Raw genomic sequence first — 19340 nt, 5'->3', positions numbered from 1 at the left:
AATTTGCTGTCCTACGTGACCAATTACCTCAGAGGGGCGATGTCTAAGTACACCCCTTGTTCTTCTGACAAGAAATAGTAACACCTTAGTTAAAGACACGGACTAGACAAAGCTAGAAACTTACTTGCTTGGGTGCCTTTCTGTTGAAGAAGGCGCCTTTAAATACACATTGCAGACCAGCCATAGGCTGGGGAAGTTAGAGGGCATGCGTATAAAGGAGAGACATGAGAGTGCATGCCGTATAAACACTGTAGAACTCTGAACCGGAGCACAAGCTCCACTCACAGTAAGAAAGAGGATGCTGGCAGCGGCCAGGAACAATGTAACTGTGCCCATGCCGGCAGGGGAAGGAGGTGCCGGAACGGAGTGCCAATGCCCAGTTAAAATACCTTCTGCACGCTCCTGTCAGCACTGTGCATGGCAGCAAGAGGGAGTGAGGGAGCCCGGCACCTGTACCTGCGCGTGGGTTCAGAAGCACAGGCACGGAGCGCTGGGTTTACATCCATGAAGCAAACATAGGAAATCTGATCATTTTGACCAAAAGGTTTAATACAGTACTTTTAAGTCTAAAGATCAGTATGCAAGGGATTTCCATGGCTATACTTATGGGCTGGTGGAAAATCTTTTGCCTGAATACAAAAATGTTGTTCTCTATATAAACAAGTTAAAGAGATAAAAGTTGTGCGGTCCAAACTGTTCCCCCTAGTGCAGAGTACCTCCCCCACAGCCCTGCATCCCTGTTTGTGTGCAATCCAGCTGTAGAGTGTCTTAACATCTAGACTGACCAGGCATACATCCGGTTCACAAGACTTCATCTTTAAAATTCACCTGAATTAAAAATGCTTATTTTCAAAAATAAAAATCCTGCACCCATGACACTACTATCTTTCTCACAGGTGGTACACATACTGATGAAACCAGTTATACGACTCTGCATACAAACGGGACAAAAACTACTAACGGTAAGTTATTAAAACAATTGCTGGGACTTTTAGCTGGATTTATACATTTCTTTCCTGCACCCATGACACTACTATCTTTCCCGCAGGTGGTACACATACTAATGAAACCAGTTATACGACTCTGCACAAAAACACGACAGAAACTACTAATGGTAAGTTAATAAGACAATTGCTGGGCCTTTTAGCTGGATTTACAATGGTTTCATTTGAGCAAATATAAATGTTCATGGACGTTAAAACTCAAAAAAACTAAAAAGTTTAATGGTATCCAGTATTTAAAAAATTAAAGGGGCGTGTAACCTCCAAATGTGATATAATATTGAAAGTACAGGCCAGGTTTCACATAAAACCCCTAGGGTAATCTGTGGCATCTAGTGTGTATTAATTTGCCACATTGACACACCTCTCCCCTGTAGTTCACCAGGGCTAAATGTACTGCGTGACAAATTATTGTCACATTTAACGTTCCTGCCCAACATATGGATATATCATATCAGTATCACAAGGTTATCATCCACATGGGATCAAATTGGACCATATAGCATATGCAATAATTATGGTGCCCTAGGGATAAAGACTAGTGATAAGCGGCAGAGGTCATATTCGAATTTGTGATATTTTGCGAATATTTTGTAGACTATTCATCATATATTCGCAAATTCGTATATTCGTTATATTCTACATTCTTTTTTTTATGGAAAATCAGCAAGGTAATAAGCGCGTAATATGCGAATATTGCACGCTCAATACAGGCGTGGGTCAAAAACGAATATATAGCACTATAGACGATAGTGCTATATATTCGTTTTTAGAATATTTGTCATTTTTTCCATCTGAACACATGATTCCTCACTGCTTCTTGCTTGTGGGCCAATGAGTCATTGGCCCACAAGCAACTTAAGCAGGGAGGTATCATGGCCATCATAGTGCCGTGGCTCACATCAAGCCACATTAGAACACCGACTCTCACACTAGAGAAGTGCGGCTTAGGTAGGGCTCTTCTGTTATTACTGGTGCTCTGTACTCCTGAAGAAGTGCGCGTACGAAGCGCACAGAAACGCGCTGAGCTGTCCAGTACTAGTACTCCTTGCTAGCTGTGGCTGATAGTTGGCTGTATATGAGCCATATCAGCTGGCACATCTACTAGCGGGAGTATAGCACAATTATTTCGTCCCCAGTGGATGGCATACCCAGTGATCATAGATGGATGTACGGCCATCTCCTGGGTGATGCTCATATCCCAGTGGTGAGAGCGGTGCAGTTACTGTGCCTAGCACTGGGTTTCTTGCCTAGATTCAGAGGCCGATGGTCTTTATCCCTAGGGTGCAAAAATTATAGCACATTCTATATTGCCCAATTTGATCCCTATATCATGTGGATGATAACCTTGCGTTACTGAGGTCCAAAAATATATCTATCCATATATTGGGCAGGCACGTTAAATGTGACAGTAATTATACTATTTGACAACAAAAATACCACGCAGTACATTTAGCCCAGGTGAACTACAGGGGAGAGGTGTGTCATTGTGGCAAATTAATACACACTAGATGCCACAGATTACCCTAGAGGTTTTATGTGATACCTGGCCTGTACTTTCAATATTATATCACATTTGGAGGTTACACGCCCCTTGGATTTTTTTATACTGGATAACATTAAACTATTTTGTTTTTTGAGTTTTAAAGTCCGTGAACATTTATATTTGCTTGATTAATTAATCTGGATGTATATCTTTTCTCACCATATTATTTGTTTATAGTGGTTTTATTTAAGCCAAAATCAGGGGTGAAGCCATATGAGAAGATAATATTAGCTATTCAATTACAGTATATTCCCACACAACAGATTTATTGGAGACAATGCATCTAACCGCTCGCGTCCCGGGTTATACGTAGGATGCCGAGTGGTGTGGTGCAGCCCTTAATAGTCTCTCTGTATGTCACGGTGCTCCTAACCGGATACTGTCTCTCCCCAGGGTTAGGCTCCGAGGCAATAAAGGGGATAAGTAATGGTGAAGAATAAGTCAAGACTCTTATAAAGTTCAACAGCTTTACTTGTATCAACTTGCATCCAGACAATATTCAGGATTTCCAGCAGGCTTTGGTATAAACTGGCAGGCAAACTTCAGTATTCTGCTTTCTCTCTCTCTCTCTCTCTCTCTCTCTGCTGTGCTAAACTCGGCTTTAGTCTGGTAGCTAGACTGTTAGGACTGTTCTGGTGTCTCTGGAGTGGGGTGCTTTTGGCTGCTGACCCCCTAGTGACACTCTGTCTGTAGATCTGTAAGGAGTCATGGTGCTCTATGAGCTACTTCTCTTTTGAGACTTCTGCAGGAGGTCGAACTTTCCCCTCACTGCTACATCTTTCATGTCTTCTCAGCTCCACTACTAAGTCTAGACTGGGCCTAACTTGAACTTCAACCCCTCCCTTTGGTAGGGAACAGGTCAAAAGGGGGAGAATGGAATGGTAAGTTCCATTCTATCTAAGGATCTCTCTGCCATATATCCGCTGCTACCTGATGGTGAACCAGGCACAATACATGTAAAAACTTGTTTCATAGCAACATTATCAATGCACAGTGACAACAACGGACCTGGACTCAATACACAGATGACATTGTGGTTAGCATTTAAAGACAGCAGCAAGGTGTAGAAATTGAAATACCTCACTGGGGTATTACATACATCCTTAAACCTAGCCGCCCTCGGCTTGTGCTTAGGGTATGCTCCAGTGTTCCCTTTTAAAGTTAGAGTGCTGCTTTAGAATATTTTCGGTTATCATATACATAAGCTGAAATAACAACAGATACTCACAGGTCTCTGCCCTTTTGAGTAGGGTGTCTTGTTTCCCTCTTGGTATAACCAGAGAACCAAAAGACTTCTCTAAGCGATCATTTACTCCACTACCTGGCTAGAGTCGCATATGGAGCGTGGAGTGTCATGTACTGCAATCCACCCACGATTCAATGAAGGCCTGCAAATAGGAGGGTGGCTTCATCCTGTAAAGGCTTTCTAAACTGACACAGGGAAAAGTGGCACCATTAGTATTAGGTGTCCTCAGAGGCAATCCATATGAGCAAAAAAGCAAGGAAGCTGCATAACATGTGTATAAGAGATCACATTGCCATACCAATAAAAATGGTCTATACAATGGGCTAAAGTGCTTGAACGTTGCTAAACAGTAAACTTGAGTGCAAAAATATGTAAGGCTCCTGACCCATGGATGGTAAATGGTATGGGCTTGAAAAAACACAGGCAGGGCTCCTACTATTGAGCTTGTAGTACAAAGTTACAAATCAATGCAATGTCATTGGAATTTTAGTGAGAACATTTAAGCCAGGTGGGGTTCCCACTTAACCTGAGAAAGGGGAAAAAGGGAATTTGGCGCTGACATGCGCAACTTGGAGGCATTTTTATTAGCAGCTGGGTGGAGTCCTAATGAACCATGACCCTCTGGGTGAAGACCAAACAAGGGCAAACAAAAACAAACATAGGCCAACAAGTTCTCACTTCTCACCCTTCAGACTCAGCCCATTTTGTGTCATCAAATGTCTCTAGATTCTTCTGATAGTGGAAGGAGTAGCCCTTTAGAGGAGGAACCGTAAATCCTCCTAGCTGCTGGAACTGCTGAAAGACATCAGAGGTCTGCCCTGCCCCTTGATGGCAAAGATTGCAGCTTGGGTAGAGCTCCACTGATAGCAGCTGAGACGTTCTGCTTAATGGTGCTGGAACCTCCAGCCGGGGCAGGAGGAATGAGGATCTCCGGCTGCAGCAGTTTTTGTAGCTGGGCCTCAGCTGGGGGTCTAGGGGGTCCCCCGATGTAGCGGACACGATCTTCCAAGGCAGCTGGTAGTGTACCACAGTTGGGTGGTATGAAAAGGCGGTGGTCACCTGTGATCCCAGTTGAAACGTGGGTGGCAGAGGCAGGCCTGGGATCAAAAGCTTCAGCTGGGGCTGTGGCTTTTCTAGCCAATGAAGTATTCCCTTCATGGTCTCCTGCAGGGAGCGTACTCGGGATGGTGCTGCTAGATCCTCCTGGAGGATCTCCGGTACCGGCGCTGGAACCAGGGGCTTGTCAAGCAGGGTCACCCTGTGAGAGGGGGAAACAACTCTCATTGTCTGAACACTCTTTGTGTAAATCAAGTTAAATGACCTGGACTGACATTCTGATATTTGGCCACAAAATGCTGCTGTTTCCTAAACACAGCTAACAGACTGCATATTTTCCATATTCATGAGATGTACAGTTACAAAATCTGGAGAGGAAGAGAGAGAGCAGCCATCTTGGGGGAGAGCTTGGAAGAGGATCCAGGAGTTGTGTGTGAGGAGAATCTATCGCCATCCATGTGTGGGACCAGAACTACAGCCCAGTGAAGCTGATCGTTTCCAAGGCCCTGATCCTATCCAGAGGAATGAGGATTGCTTCCAGGAACGCTGATGAAAGCTGAGAAGGAAAGCAACATACACTGCGGTACCGCATATTTGTTGAAGGAGCTTTTGTTCGGTTCACAGCCACCAGCGGATGCAGAGCAGACCCAGGTCGGTAAGACTGATCGTGCAAGCAAAATCCTAGAGACTGAGACCAGGCCTGTAGTTAGATAGGATTTCTGCTTGTGTAAGGCCACAAGTGTTGCTGGCTGTTCAATGCAAGGACTCCACAATTTAAAGTGATATTTCACACTGGAGCACTGATAAACTTCCCCACAAACTCAAGATAGACTAGTATTTTGCTCAGAAGCAATACTCAGGCACGTGCTACAGGACCAGTTATGGGAGGGGGAATACCGTAGAGCATTGTAAGATTGTAAGCTGTTGTGCTGCACTGCAGGCTAGCCCGTACCACACACCCATAAAGTTGTTCTTTATTTTTTTAGGGTAAGGTGTGGTTGTTTAGTTGTGCCCTCCAGTAGGTAAATTACTGCATTTTCCTCATGCATCCATCAGAGGGTGTCGTGCTGTGCAGCACCAGGATGTCGGCCTTCGGGCTGGGTGTATGTAAATGTATGTGCGTTCCCAGCATTTGTGGTTGTGCTCATTGCCACGTTTAAGTAATATACTGTTTTGGTGAAAGCTGTTGAAGTTGCTTTCCTCGTTCGTGACTTCGCTGTGGCAAAGCATCTCATAGCAGAGCCCAAGGGGGTATGTTCCATCCACTACCCCGCGTATAGATTGTGTTGGGGGCAGGTAGGGTCGCTTTACTGACCTGCGGCCTATGAAGAGTTCCTCCTTCAATTTGTCGTCTGCTTGATGGAGAACCAGACAACTGTTCCCAAGAGGCGCTTCAGCTTCGGTTCTCCCGGCCGCTGGTGGCACCTCTTGGATGACCCATTCTTCCACAGCTTTCTTATATTCCCAGGTTGTCTGGGCATGGGCCACCCCCGCCGCTGGGACTTTGGGGTTCAACCGCTTGGAGGGCAGCGCAACTCTGGGCTGCGGAGTGGACGCTCCGGCCACCTCAGCCGCACCATCCGGTACGCCGGACACCTCCAATCTCTCAGGGACCCGCTTCTCCATGGCAGCTTTGATCTTAGCAATAGTTGCTTGAACTTCGGGCTCTTTGCCCCACATCATCTCACCCCAGTTGGGCTGTGGCTGAGGCGCCATCTTGTCTCTCACTCTTGTTGGAGCTGGCTGGTAAAGGGGAGGATCCCAGTGGCCAGAGTCTCTGCTTCCTGCGCTTGGTTGGATCCTTCTTCTCCCGCTCTGGCTGGGCAAAAAACTGCATACGCCATAGATGGCAAAGACGGCGATTGCTTATCCAGAATAAACACAATAAAGTAATTTTTCAGAGGTTTTACAGTTAATGTAGGCCATTCAGCACGGGCAAGGCACAAAGGTAGATCCTGTTCATGATGCAAATTGCAATGTGCCGCCCCTGAGGGCTGATTGCGTCCCGGGTTTATCGGATGCCGAGTGGTGTGGTGCGGGACTTAATAGTCTCTGTGTGTGTCATGGTGATCCTACCTGGATACCGTTGCTCCCCAGGGTTAGGCTCTGAGGTAATAAAAGGGATGAGTAATGGTCGAGAATAAGTCAAGTTCAGACTCTTATAAAGTTCAACAACCTTACTTACATCAACTTGCATCCAGACAATATTCAGGCTTTCTCTTGGTTTCAGCAGGCTATGGCATAAACTGGCAGGCAAACTTGAATATTCTGCTTTCTCTCTCTGTTGTGCTAAACTCTGCTTTAGTCTGGTAGCTGGACTTTAGGACTGTTCTGATATCTCTGGAGTGGGGTGCTTTTGGCTGCTGACCCCCTAAAGACAGTAGATCTGTAAGGAGTCATGGTGCTCAATGAGCTACTTCCCTTTTGAGACTTCTGCTGCAGGAGGTGGAACTTTCCCCTCGCTGCTACATCTTTCATTTCTTCTCAGCTCCATTTTTAAGAACTGAAACCCCTCCCTTTCATAAGAAACAGGACTGGGCCACTTCTGCCCAAAAGAGGGAGAATGGAATGGTAAGTTCCATTCTAAGGATCTCTCTGCCATACATCCATTGTTAGTGAACCAGGCACATTACAAGTACAAGACAGTTTCGTAGCAACATTATCAATGCACAGTGACAAGGGACCTGGAATCGATACACAGATGATATTGTGGTTAGCAATTAAAGACAGTAGCAGTGTCTAGAAATGGTAATACCACTCTGGGGTATTACATATATACCATTATAATTTTTCTTTGTTTGCAAAGAAAGAATGTGGGTTAGTCAGCACATCGCCATAGCTGAAAGCATAAAAGCAAAAACAAACACAATGCAGCAGCACTCTGCAAACACATATAACAAAGTAAATACAACAGTGCCTTACTCACTATAGACAATGTACTAATGATATATTATAAATGTGAGATTCTTGGCAAATACATTTTGTACAAAATGATTTGCGTCTGTCAGCCAGGGTCAAGGCGATCTCTTTAGGACACAAACCTACACTAAATACTACATTCAGTGGTGCCATGCTGGCCTTCATTAAGTTCGGGGAATGCAGGTTCCACATGCACTCTGAGACAACACTGTATTATATCTCTTTTGGTGCCTCAATGGCCTCCATTAAATTCAGGGATTAGATTAGTTCATTTGGGTCCATTCCTGATTTTAGCTAAATAAAAAGTCTTCATTAACGGCACGTGGCCTAACTGGGGCTGTTTTGTTAAATATTCTGACTAGAATTCAAGTTACATACAGGGGTGTAGCCATGGGGGCAGCGGCTGCTTTGGGGCCCAAATTCAGAAGGGGCCCACCCAGGAGAAGAACTAAAAGATTTTGTCAGGGCCCCCTCAACAGTATTATAAACTGACAATATATAGTGACAGTATATACAGTGACATGACACACAGCATATATGTGTAGGAAACGGACGGAGCGGCTGCTGGGTCTGGTCTGAGAGAGCAATCTTCCCTACCCGCAGGAGTGGGGGTTGCACACGGAAGGAGAGGGTTGAGAAGAAGTTGGTAGGGGGGAGAGCCCATTCTAAAATTTGCTGTGGGGCCCTGTCATTTCTAGTTACACCACTGGTTACATATATACATGTGATGTTCACATCCCCATTATGAATATAAATTTAAAAATGAACATGGATGCAAGCTTTATAATATGAATACAGAGAAAAAACTAATAATACTCTATGGGGGCAAAAGTAGACATCCCTCCTAATTATTGAGTTCATGTATTTAGCTATACCCATTGCTAAATTTGGTAATAGTATGGTTCATACTTAAGAGCTAAGTGGCTTAGCTATCGTAACCACGATACTATCATAGGATACCACCAATGCCACAAATCTGTTTGTGAAATTTCTCACCTGCTAGATCTGGCTTGATCAACTGTAAGTGATATACATTATGAAGTGGAAAACTCTAGGAGTAACAGCTGAGCCATAAGTGGTAGACTATAGGACTGCTAAGTTCTGAAGCATGTAGAGTATAAAAATTGCCTGTTATCTGTGGATCAGTAACTATAGTGCTCCTTCTGGAAATAACAGCATAAAAACTGTGCATTGGGAGCTTCATGAAATGGGTATCCGTGGTCCAGCGGCTGCACCCAAGCCTAAGGTCACATGCACAATGTCAAATGTTGGCTGGAGTGGTGTAAAGTTTGCTGGCATTAGACTCTGGAGCAGTGGAAACATGTTATCTGGAGTGATGACTCTGGCAGTCTGTTGGATGAATTTGGATTTTGCAGGTACCTGGAAAACGATACCAACTGGAATGTATAGAGCTTACTATAAAATTTGTTATAGGAGGGATAATGGTATGAGCTTGTTTTTCTGGGTGTGGCCCCTATTTGCAGTAAAGGGCCATGTTAATACTACAGAATACAAAGTCATTTTATGCAAAAGTATACTCCAACTTTGTGGCAACAGTTTGGGGAAGGCCCATGCCAGCATGACTGTGTCCAAGTGTACAAAGCAAGAATAAGACATGGATTGTCGAGTTTGATGTGTAGGAGCTTGGGTGACCTGCACACAGCCCTGTTTTACAGTCTAGAGTCAGGATCAGAGTCCAGTTCTAACAGTTTAGGATACTAACAAGCAGAAGTCAATGATCAGAGGTGTATCAAGGCTTTCCTGCACCTGGGGCAAGGATTCAGGATTGCGCCCCCACCCAGTACACGTGCTAACGAAATTTACATTAAAGGGTAACTGTCATTTTTTTATTTATTTGCCAGTTTATTCGAACTAGGCATGTATACCTGAGTTAGTCTGTCAATGATTGTCAAAAGATCTGTAATTACCTTATAATACCAGCTTTTATTAATGTCCTCTGTCCCTTTCCACTGCTCTTTTAAAAGACCGTTGCTAGGGCTTGTCTGTCTTCCTTTTAGTATAAACAGAAGACAGAGGGGCGGTTTTCCACACTGCATGCCTGCATTAGGCTTCAGAGTGAGGAGGCGTGTCTCTCAGTAATCCAATCTGAATGGCTGGCAGGGAGCTGCTGGCTACAGCAAGTGTGTATGGGAAGTGAATGAAAGCAGTTTTGGCCTCAGAGAACTGGCAGAGGAGCCATCTTGAGAAGGTCCTCATATTGTAGGGTTAAATCTGGTGGCATTCTGTCACCAGATTTAACCCTATTAAGCTAGCTGACATTAGCGATGTGCTAGTGTCAGCTAAACCTAACTAGCCTATTCCTACTTTTATCTATGCTTCGTTACGCCAGAAGTCTAACTTTTATAATATGCTAATTACCCTCTAGGAGCAGGGGGGTTGTTGTTCCTGCTCCTAGAGGCTCTGTTCTCCCACCTTTGTCACCTCCCTCCAAGTCCTGATTGACAGGGCCAGGCAGCGCTCGCATCTGTCTGCCAGCCCTGTGCTCTGGTGAAATCTCGTGGCGTTCAGTATTCAGCGGAGGGAGGCGACAACGGTGGGAGAATGGAGCCTCTAGGAGCAGAAAACAACTCCCCCTGCTCCTAGAGGCTAATTAGCATATTATAAAAGTAGGCGCTGCAAGTTTATAATTGACATTTATTAAAAGTTTTGTACAGGGCTTGAAATCCCCTGCCTGGTCACATGGTACATTCTCTCCACTTCCTCCTTGCTCCTAGAACACCTGCCTTCAACGTGTCAGTCAGTAGTGAAACACATTCATGCCCTGCCTCCCTTCATCTCTGCTCCAAGTGCCATTTAGCAGTGTTTCAGCCCCGCAACCTCCATCAAGGCAGAGTAGCCTGCAATGAACATCTGTGGTTGTCTGCACAGATATGGCTTACCCCGGGAGAGCTGAGAGCTTTTTTCTCTGACAGTGCCTGCTTGTGGTGCAGGCACACAAATAAAGGAGGAAAGAGGAGGTAATGATCCAATTAGAGCCTCACAGATTGCAAAAGACTGCATCAGAGAGCAGTGGGTTTTTGCAGGTTAGTGCTGTATATGGAGGAGGGACATGTGATGTATATGTGACTGTATGATGGGGCTGGAGGGGAAATGTGATGTACATGGGACTGTATGATGGCGGCTGGGAGGGAGATGTGATGTACATGGGAATGTATGATGGGACTGGGAGGGAGATGTAATGTACATGGGACTGTATGATGGGGCTGGGAGAGAGATGTGATGTACATGGGACTGTATGATGGGGGCTGGGAGGGAGATGTGATGTACATGGGACTGTATGATGGGGGATGAGGAAGATGTTATGTACATGGGACTGTATGATGGGGACTTGGGGAAAGTTGTGATATACATGGGACTGTAAGATGGGGATGGAGGGGAGATGCGATTTATATGGGACTGTATGTTGGAGGAGGCTGGAGGGAGGGAGAGATTTTTTTTTTTACATGAGACTGTGCATTGAAGGAGGCTGGAGGGAAGAAGTGATTTTATTTACATGGGACTGAGGTGGAGGAGGCTGGAGGGAGGGATTTTATTTATATGGGACTGTGCGTTGGAGGAGGCTGAAGGGTGAGAGTGATTTGTTTTACATGGGACTGTGCATTTGAGGAGGCTGGAGGGAAAAAGTGATTTTATTTATATGGGACTACAGTGAAGGAGGCTGGAGGGAGGGAATGATTTTATTTACATGGGACTGTGCGTTGGAGGAGGAGAAGGTGAAAAAATTGCTAGAGAGAGTGGAAATAAGGAAGTGTACAGTCTTGTACATAGAAATATGTAAACTAACCCATACCTCGGGAAGTATTACAAACAATTGGGCCTAGTACTGCATTAAACACAACCTGAATCCTAAACTGAACCTGACTAATGAGTATAAAATATTCAAAGTTTATTAGTACAAAATAGCAAACATAATAAGGAGAATAATGGTAAAGACATAAGCTGGAACTCCCAACAGAGAAGAGACACCAACAAAGAATCCCCTGTGTATCAGAGACCAACCAGGTAGGTCACCGGATGTCCTGCCCAGCATGGAGTTACATAACCATGAATAACATGTGAAATGTCTATCCTAAGGGCAATATACTATCAGCTGTGCAAGTTACATAACTAATAGAGGGCATAATTAAAGCCAAATGCAATACCCAAAGCCCCAAAAAGGAGTCCCATAAGAAAAACACAAAACCAATATTAAAACTGATGATAATTACCCATGGTAGGCAAGGGACCTGGTGCTACCGGGGCAGAGCACTACCTCGTCGCGCGTTTCGCCACACCCTCTGGCTTCGTCCTGACGAAAGGTTGTGTTGTGCATAAAATAAACTGAGCATGCTTCCTGGAGTACTAGGCTGCAAATGATTTTATGCGTGTACTGCGCAGAGCCATTGTGCTGAGTTGGTGTAGTGGGTTGGGAGGAACAAGAGAAAGAGGAGTAGGGGGCGTGGGATAGCACTGCTGGGAGGGGCAATGGGTGGATGCTGAGAAGAGCTGCTTGATCACAACTGACACTTCCACAGCTAGGATGAGATGGACCAGGAAGTGGAGGCTGCATGGGTAAAGCTCATCTTGATCAAAACATATTTCAAGGTACTGAGTTAGCCAGTGGCGTAGCTAGAAATGACTGGGCCCCACTGCACATTTTTGAATGGGGCTACATCCCACAGTGACCTCTTACTTTCATGCCGCCCCCATACCTGTGGCTAGTAAAGATCGCTCTCTCAGACCAGGGCCGGCAGCTGTTTCATCCGTTTTATATACTGTCACTGTATATAATTTAATTGTGTAATACTGTTGAGGGGGCCCTGACCAAATCCTTTAGTTTTCTTCCTCCTGGATGGGCCCCAAAGCTGCATCTTCCCCTATAGCTACGCCCCTGCAGTGAGCCTTAGTCTGTCATATTATAAACCACTGTAGTGATATATATTTTTTTATAGACCAGGATAACAACTTTAAGAGGAAAAAGTTAAGCGGTGTGCCACTGCACTCTTTCTTAAGCCACTCCTCTAACTCAGCCCAATGCACTATACTATACTCACCCAGTCCCATCTAATAAAATCTATCATAGGGTACACAGCAGTACACCTTGCAATAAATTAAAGTACTAACTGGTCCTACCTCAACCAGGGTGTCGCTGCAGATTTGGTGCAATGTCCTCTGGATCCAGAACAAGAAAAAATAATAGAGAAAAAAGAATCACATAAGGAATGGATGGTGACTGCCCCTGTGAAATCCCCAGCAGGTGGCACTGTGCTGGCCTGTAAGACAAGCCATCCCAATGTATACCAGGGTAATCTAGGGTATTTCACCTTAGTGCTACCACACAGTACTAATACCCAAATTGTGCCTCCTCACAGTACTAATGCCCACATTGTGCCCCCTTCACAGTAGTTATGCTCACCTTTGTGCCCCTTTACAGTAGTTATGCCTACCTTATAGCCCCCTCACAGTAGTTATGCCTGCCTTTGTGCCCCCTCACAGTAGTTATGCCTGCCTTTGTGCCCCCTCACAGTAATTATGCCCACCTTGAGCCCCTTCACAGTAGTTATGCCCACCTTTGTGCCCCCTCGCAGTAGTTATGCCCACCTTTGTGCCCTCTCACAGTAGTTTTGCCCACCTGTGACCCTCACAGTAGTTATGCCCACCTTTGTTCCCCTTTATAGTAGTTATGCTCACCTTGAGCTCCTCCACAGTAGTTATAACCTTTTCTGTGCCCCTTCACAGTGGTTGTGTCCTCCATGTGCTCCCCCTTTGGCCCCTAGTGCCCTTACCAGCTCCATAAAAAAAAAAAAAAAAAAAAAAAAAAAAAAAATACCTGCTTCCCTGATGATCAGCATATCCAGCAGCAGGACAAGCTCCCACAAACACATCTCGCTGATGGCTGTGCAGGAGGCTGATTCCAGGGCTTTCGGCTGCAGCCAGCAGTGCGAACCTAGACAATAAATTCAGCTTGTCCAACGTGAGCAGTAACTCAGTATGGAGAGGTACTTCCGGGCCACAGGGATCCCTGGGTTCAAATCGTGACCTCACCCCCATCATAACACCTTTGGAATTAACTGAAATACTGATTACAAGCTAAACCTTCCCATGCAACATCAGTACCTGACCTCAGATATGCTCTTTTGGCTGAATGCTCAGAAATTCCCAAACACACCGCATAATCTCATATGGAATGCCTTCCCAGAAGAATAATAGCTATTAAAGGTGCTAAAGATGCTCAACAATATCATATAGGTGTGATGGTCAACATACGTTTGGTCATATAGTCGTATGTTCTAGTTTATCTAATATATAAAGCTAATATATAATATATGTTCGCTAAAGGAATCCGCACCGTTGCATTTACAATCACGAAATTTGGCACACAGGTACATCAGATGTCCGAGAAGGTTTTAGACTGGGTACGTACCGTTCCTGAGATATTCCTAAAAAGTGCATTGGCCAATAAAAGCCTGGTCACATGACCCTTATCAGCTAATAGAGGCTCGCAGGCCGTTAGTCTCCACATACACACAGTTTTAAGCCAGGTTTCCTTAACAACCCAGCCATTTTGTTTCACTGCTGTAGGTCAGCTTTAAAAGGGCAGGGCGAATAGCAAATTTTTATTAAGAATATCGCCACTTCAAGAATTTAAGAATATTTAGAATATAGTGCTATCTATTCGTTATATCGAATATTCTGCATTTTTTTTCCATCTGTGGGCCAATGAGAAGGAAGCAATGTCAAGTTCACAACAATACTTAGTGCACCAATCAGTAATCTTTATTCAGACCTGCTAAAATGTGAAGTTGCACATAGTGCGAAAAAATATTATAATCACTGCCGATTAGCGCAATCACGAATATATTGGAGCATTTGACTCTATCTGCATATAAAGCTATTGTAATGTTCTGTCATGCCAACGATTTTCTCCAGTCTCACGAGAAACTCATGAAACTTCTAGCAGCTTGAAAAATGTAGCCAAAGTGACCCACGCCTGTATTTCGCATTACGAATTCGCATTATGTGATTTTTACATTGCCGATTTTTTGCATTCTATAAAATGATCTCGAATTCTTGAAATTCGCGAATATATGACGAATATTCTATAAAATATTCATTAAATATCACAAATTCGAATATAGCCCCTGCTGCTCATCACTACTGTGGATTAGACTGTTAAGGGAGCAGAGTGCTGTGGAGGTCACAGTTAAGGTGCAAGGTAGGGTGGCCATTTAGGCCACCCTCAAAAGACGGACTTAAAAAACCCTCCCACTCCGAAGCCGACGGGGATTGAAAAAATGTCAGCTGCAGGGGTGGAAGGGAGGGTGACTTTCTCCCTGCAGCTCACGCTCAGACAGCACTGTGCTGCTGTCTGAGAGTGAGCGTTCAAAAGAACATCCCTGTGTCCGTCCAGACCCTGTGGGGTGCTGTAGAGGTCACTGTTAAGGGGGTGGGATGTTGTAGAGGTCACATTTTAAGAGCACTGAGCTCTGGAGGTCACTGTTAAGGGTGCTGGTTATTGTGGAAATCACTGTTAACAAGATGGGGTTCTGTGGAGGTCACTAATAAAGGGGCGGCCGCTGTGGAGGTCAGTGTTAAAGGGGAGGGCGCTGTGGAGGTTACCGTTAAAGGGGTGGGGTATTGTAGATGTCACTGTTATAGTGGATACTGTCGATATCTTTTAATGACACACAAACATTAAATGAAATAGATGAAATATACCCGTGCGAAGCCGGGTCCTTCTGCTAGTAAAAATATTATTAAAGTCCCTACATTTAGCAAAACCATAAAAATAATTTCTTCTCTCCATGTTAACACCTGGTTTTAGGTCATGGTCTCCAGCACAATAAATGTGTGACATTTCTCATAAAATAGCATTTGTCTAAAACCAAATTATTATGAATACATATTAGATTTCCTAAATTTGGGAAATCTGATTACTAAAATAGCCTGGGCTTGTGGGGTTCAACAGGAAGGGAGGGATTTTGGGTGGGAATATAAGTAAGTTGTTCTATGTACAGAAATCATAAAAAAATATAATACAGCGTGAGATAAAGAACAGTATGGCTTGAGTGTGCAGATTTTCTTTTTTTTGCTAAAGAAAACTGCTGCATTTTACTTTCTTTTGATGCATGCTTCTCTTGGCTACTGTTTCTATAATATGCAAACATATCTTTAGTCAGATGTTTGAAAAAGTACATTTAGATGGATTGCATAATTTCTCAATTATTGATATTAAAATTGCAGTAAGTTAATGCAAACACTAGAGGGCAGTAAACTTGTATTAAAACAAATTTTCTAGCAAATGTTTTTATGCAGCTCATATACCTGATTTTTTTTTTAAAGCCTGCTCCATAAGGTATGATTTTTGCATTAAACCCCTTTTATGTATGTATTTATTGTCTCTTTTTTTTTATATCTTGCTAGACGCCTACGCTTCCAAGGGCTTGTCAGATAATCCAGGCTTGGTTGCTGTTTTATGTATATTTATTTCTATTCTCTGCATTGCTCTTGTGGTGACTGCTGTGAGGTTCTGCCATAAGCCGAATCCAGAATTTCAGAAGCTGGAAGATGTCCCAATGGTAAGAAGACCATCAGTTTTATATATCATACCTCCCAACTTTTGAAAATTGCAATAACGGACAATATGTGCGTTGAACCGCAGCAATTTATTTCATACTAGGCCATGCCTCTAACTATGCCTAAAGCATAACCATACACGCCCAGTCCACTTAATGCCCCCACATTATTCTTCCTCTGTGCCAGCACACAGTAGTAATGCCCACTTGTGCCCCTTTCACAGTAGTAATGCCCCTCACAGTAGATGTGCGCCTCACAGTAGTTATGTCCATATGTGCCCCCTACACAGTAGCTATGTCCAGATGTGTTCCTTCACAGTAGTTATGCCAAGATGTACCCCCTTCACAGTTATGCCCAGATATTCCCCCCTCACAATAGTTATGTCCAGATATGCGCCCTTCACAGGAAGTAAAAACCTGGTTCTTCCGATGATCATTGTGTAGGTGGATCAGAGGCTGAATCCACTGCTCCTCCTACATAGACCAGAAGTGTATCATCCATATTCCACAGACACTGCTCAGCTGAAAATTAATTTCCAGAGCATCTCTAATCAGTGGTCAGTGAAAAGCAGATCACAGATGCCACCCGTGTTTTCAGTGATTTTTCACGAACACGTAGAATTCAATGGATGTGTTTGTTTAGTTTTCTGTGTAATTAGTTATAATAAAGGAACACTTTCTAAAGCAGTTTCTTTATGGCTATAATCACAAAGGAAATCAAATGCCATGTCCCTACATGTGGCGTATTGCAGTGAAATTTGAATCAGTCACATGGTTGGTGGTTTAAAGGGAATGTGTCATCCAAAAATGACCTATTGTTGATGTCCCATTTTTATGTTTAAAAATATATATATTTTTATTTATTTATAATTTTGCATGTCACTATATCATTTATTAGTAATATCTAAAAGTATATATACCCACATAAAAAAATAAAAATAAACTAAACATAAATGAAATGGAGATCAGTATCACAATCTGTGACTAATGTGTGAATTCAATAGGATACAATTGTTACCACATGTGTGGTACTGTGGATCTCAATGCTGGAGGGATTGCATTCATCATATCATTCGGTGAGGGTTACTTCAATGTTGACTGTAGAGACTTGCATTCTGAGCTCCTCCAAATTTCAAGAAGGAGCACAAGAATGTTGTAGCATAACGTCCGCTTTTAGGCATCGGGCAGCCCAACTTATCGGTGGCTGTAACCTTACTAAGAATCCCTACCTGTCCAATGGTTCCCAATCGCAATAATGTTGTCACGGCTGGCGGTGGGGGAAACCCCCAGCCGTGCGGTGCCAGGAGATGATAGGGTTACCCCTTGGCCGGGACCACAGAGTTAGGGAGCAGGTCACCTCCTATTGCGTCCCTAACGCTGACCCTGTCTCCTATCAGTATGAGCCGACCTTGATGGTAGGAGGACTCATACGCCGGAACCTTACAGTCCCTACGAGCCCTCAAGTCGGCCCTGTACTAGGGGACAGAGTCAGACGCCCTACTCCTCCTAGGCACGGAGGAGCAGGGGTCTCAACGGCCAAGCAACACAGGGGGAACATCAACAGACATATGGAAATGACAGGTAAGTGAGACTAGTCCTGCACTTACCTGCCACAGACACACAAACCTGGAACCCATGAACAAGTGCTGATGTCCACAGCAACATAAAGGACACAGCACACACCAGACATAACACGGGAAACCAGGAAACCATAAGCTGCACTAACAAGATAACCCCACACACACCTAGATAACACTGTGAAACATAGTATTAACTGACAATGGTTTTATGACCAGAAGGATGGTCCTCACCAGGCAGATGGAGGAGACAGGAGGCTGCTCCAGCCAGCATGGCTGAGAGCAACCTACTGAAGCCTGCAAGAGACTCAGGCTATATAGGCCAAAAGGCCACACCCACCAGTCAACCACACCCAGTGACAACACACACACTGGGAAGGGAGTTAACCCTTCCTACACCACAGAAGGGAAAACACCAACTTAAAGGGGAATAGCACACACACTCACTCACCTGTCACCGCTGGCAACGGCATGCGTGGCCACCGTGTCCTGCAGAACAACCAGCAGGCAGAGACCCTGCCACCACATGCACAACACCAGACGTTGCCGCGGACAACCGCAGGTGAAGGGAGGTGTCCAAGTGCATACAACCTCGTGCACAACAAACAGACCAGGAAGTGCACACAAACACAGACGAAGGACGTGCACACCAAAACACGTTGCCAAGGGCAACCGCACGCATGCCTGTTATTCGCGGCAACCGCACCTGAGGCAAACCACTAAGTGCCCCCAGCTGCGGTTGCGACAACACCAGACCGCGGATAACTGCATGCGGCTCCCAAGGAGTCACGACCATGACCAGGGGTCGTGACAAATGTCTTGTCTTTCAATCAGTTGCCAAGTGTAGTATAAAGGGATACAAAACACAACAAGCAGAATACTTAACTTCTGAGGATGATGGATGAACAGGACTTCAACAAGAACCACACTCCAGCTCTTCCAAAACCAAATAAAGCTATCCAGAGCAAGAAGTGATGGGTAGAGTCAGACTAAATAGGGAGAGGTAAAGGTCACATGATCCACACCTGAACAGGAGGTGTGGACATACCAGCAACACACAGACAAAGTGAAACTAAAAGAGGCTGTCAGATCAATCATGTGCAGTCAGTCTTTCAGACCTTCTAATGCCTGTCACAGTTACCCCCCTTCTACAGGTGACCTCCGGGCACCCAGGACCAACCTTATCAGGATGAGCTCTGTGGAATGCTCTCACCAGGCGACTTGCATTAACATCCTCTCCTCTGGTCCATACCCTCTCCAATGAACGAGATACTAGAGGGATATCCGGAGAACTCGGGAGTCCACAATCCTGCTGATCTGAAATTCTAAATTGCCATCTACCATGACAGGTAAGGACGACGACTCAACAGGTTCGATACATTTCTTTACAACGATTTATGAAATACGTTTACAGAATTT

The 19340-nt window shown here is 44.5% G+C and overlaps 1 protein-coding gene across 1 annotated transcript in view; it reads left to right on the top strand.

The window, feature by feature from the left end:
* The window catches only part of LOC122928480, a 187745-nt gene that overhangs the window by 120709 nt on the left and 47696 nt on the right, over positions 1 to 19340 (top strand). Inside the window, exons 5-7 of the mRNA XM_044281355.1 lie at positions 897 to 962; positions 1049 to 1114; positions 16193 to 16347. Coding sequence (XP_044137290.1) covers positions 897 to 962; positions 1049 to 1114; positions 16193 to 16347 — 287 coding nt within the window. The remainder of the gene's footprint in view (positions 1 to 896; positions 963 to 1048; positions 1115 to 16192; positions 16348 to 19340) is intronic.

This window comes from Bufo gargarizans, chromosome 1 (assembly GCF_014858855.1).
Source record: "Bufo gargarizans isolate SCDJY-AF-19 chromosome 1, ASM1485885v1, whole genome shotgun sequence".
Taxonomy (NCBI): domain Eukaryota; kingdom Metazoa; phylum Chordata; class Amphibia; order Anura; family Bufonidae; genus Bufo; species Bufo gargarizans.
The sequence above is the reverse complement of the archived record's forward strand: the minus strand, read 5'-3'. Positions and strand labels throughout refer to the sequence as shown.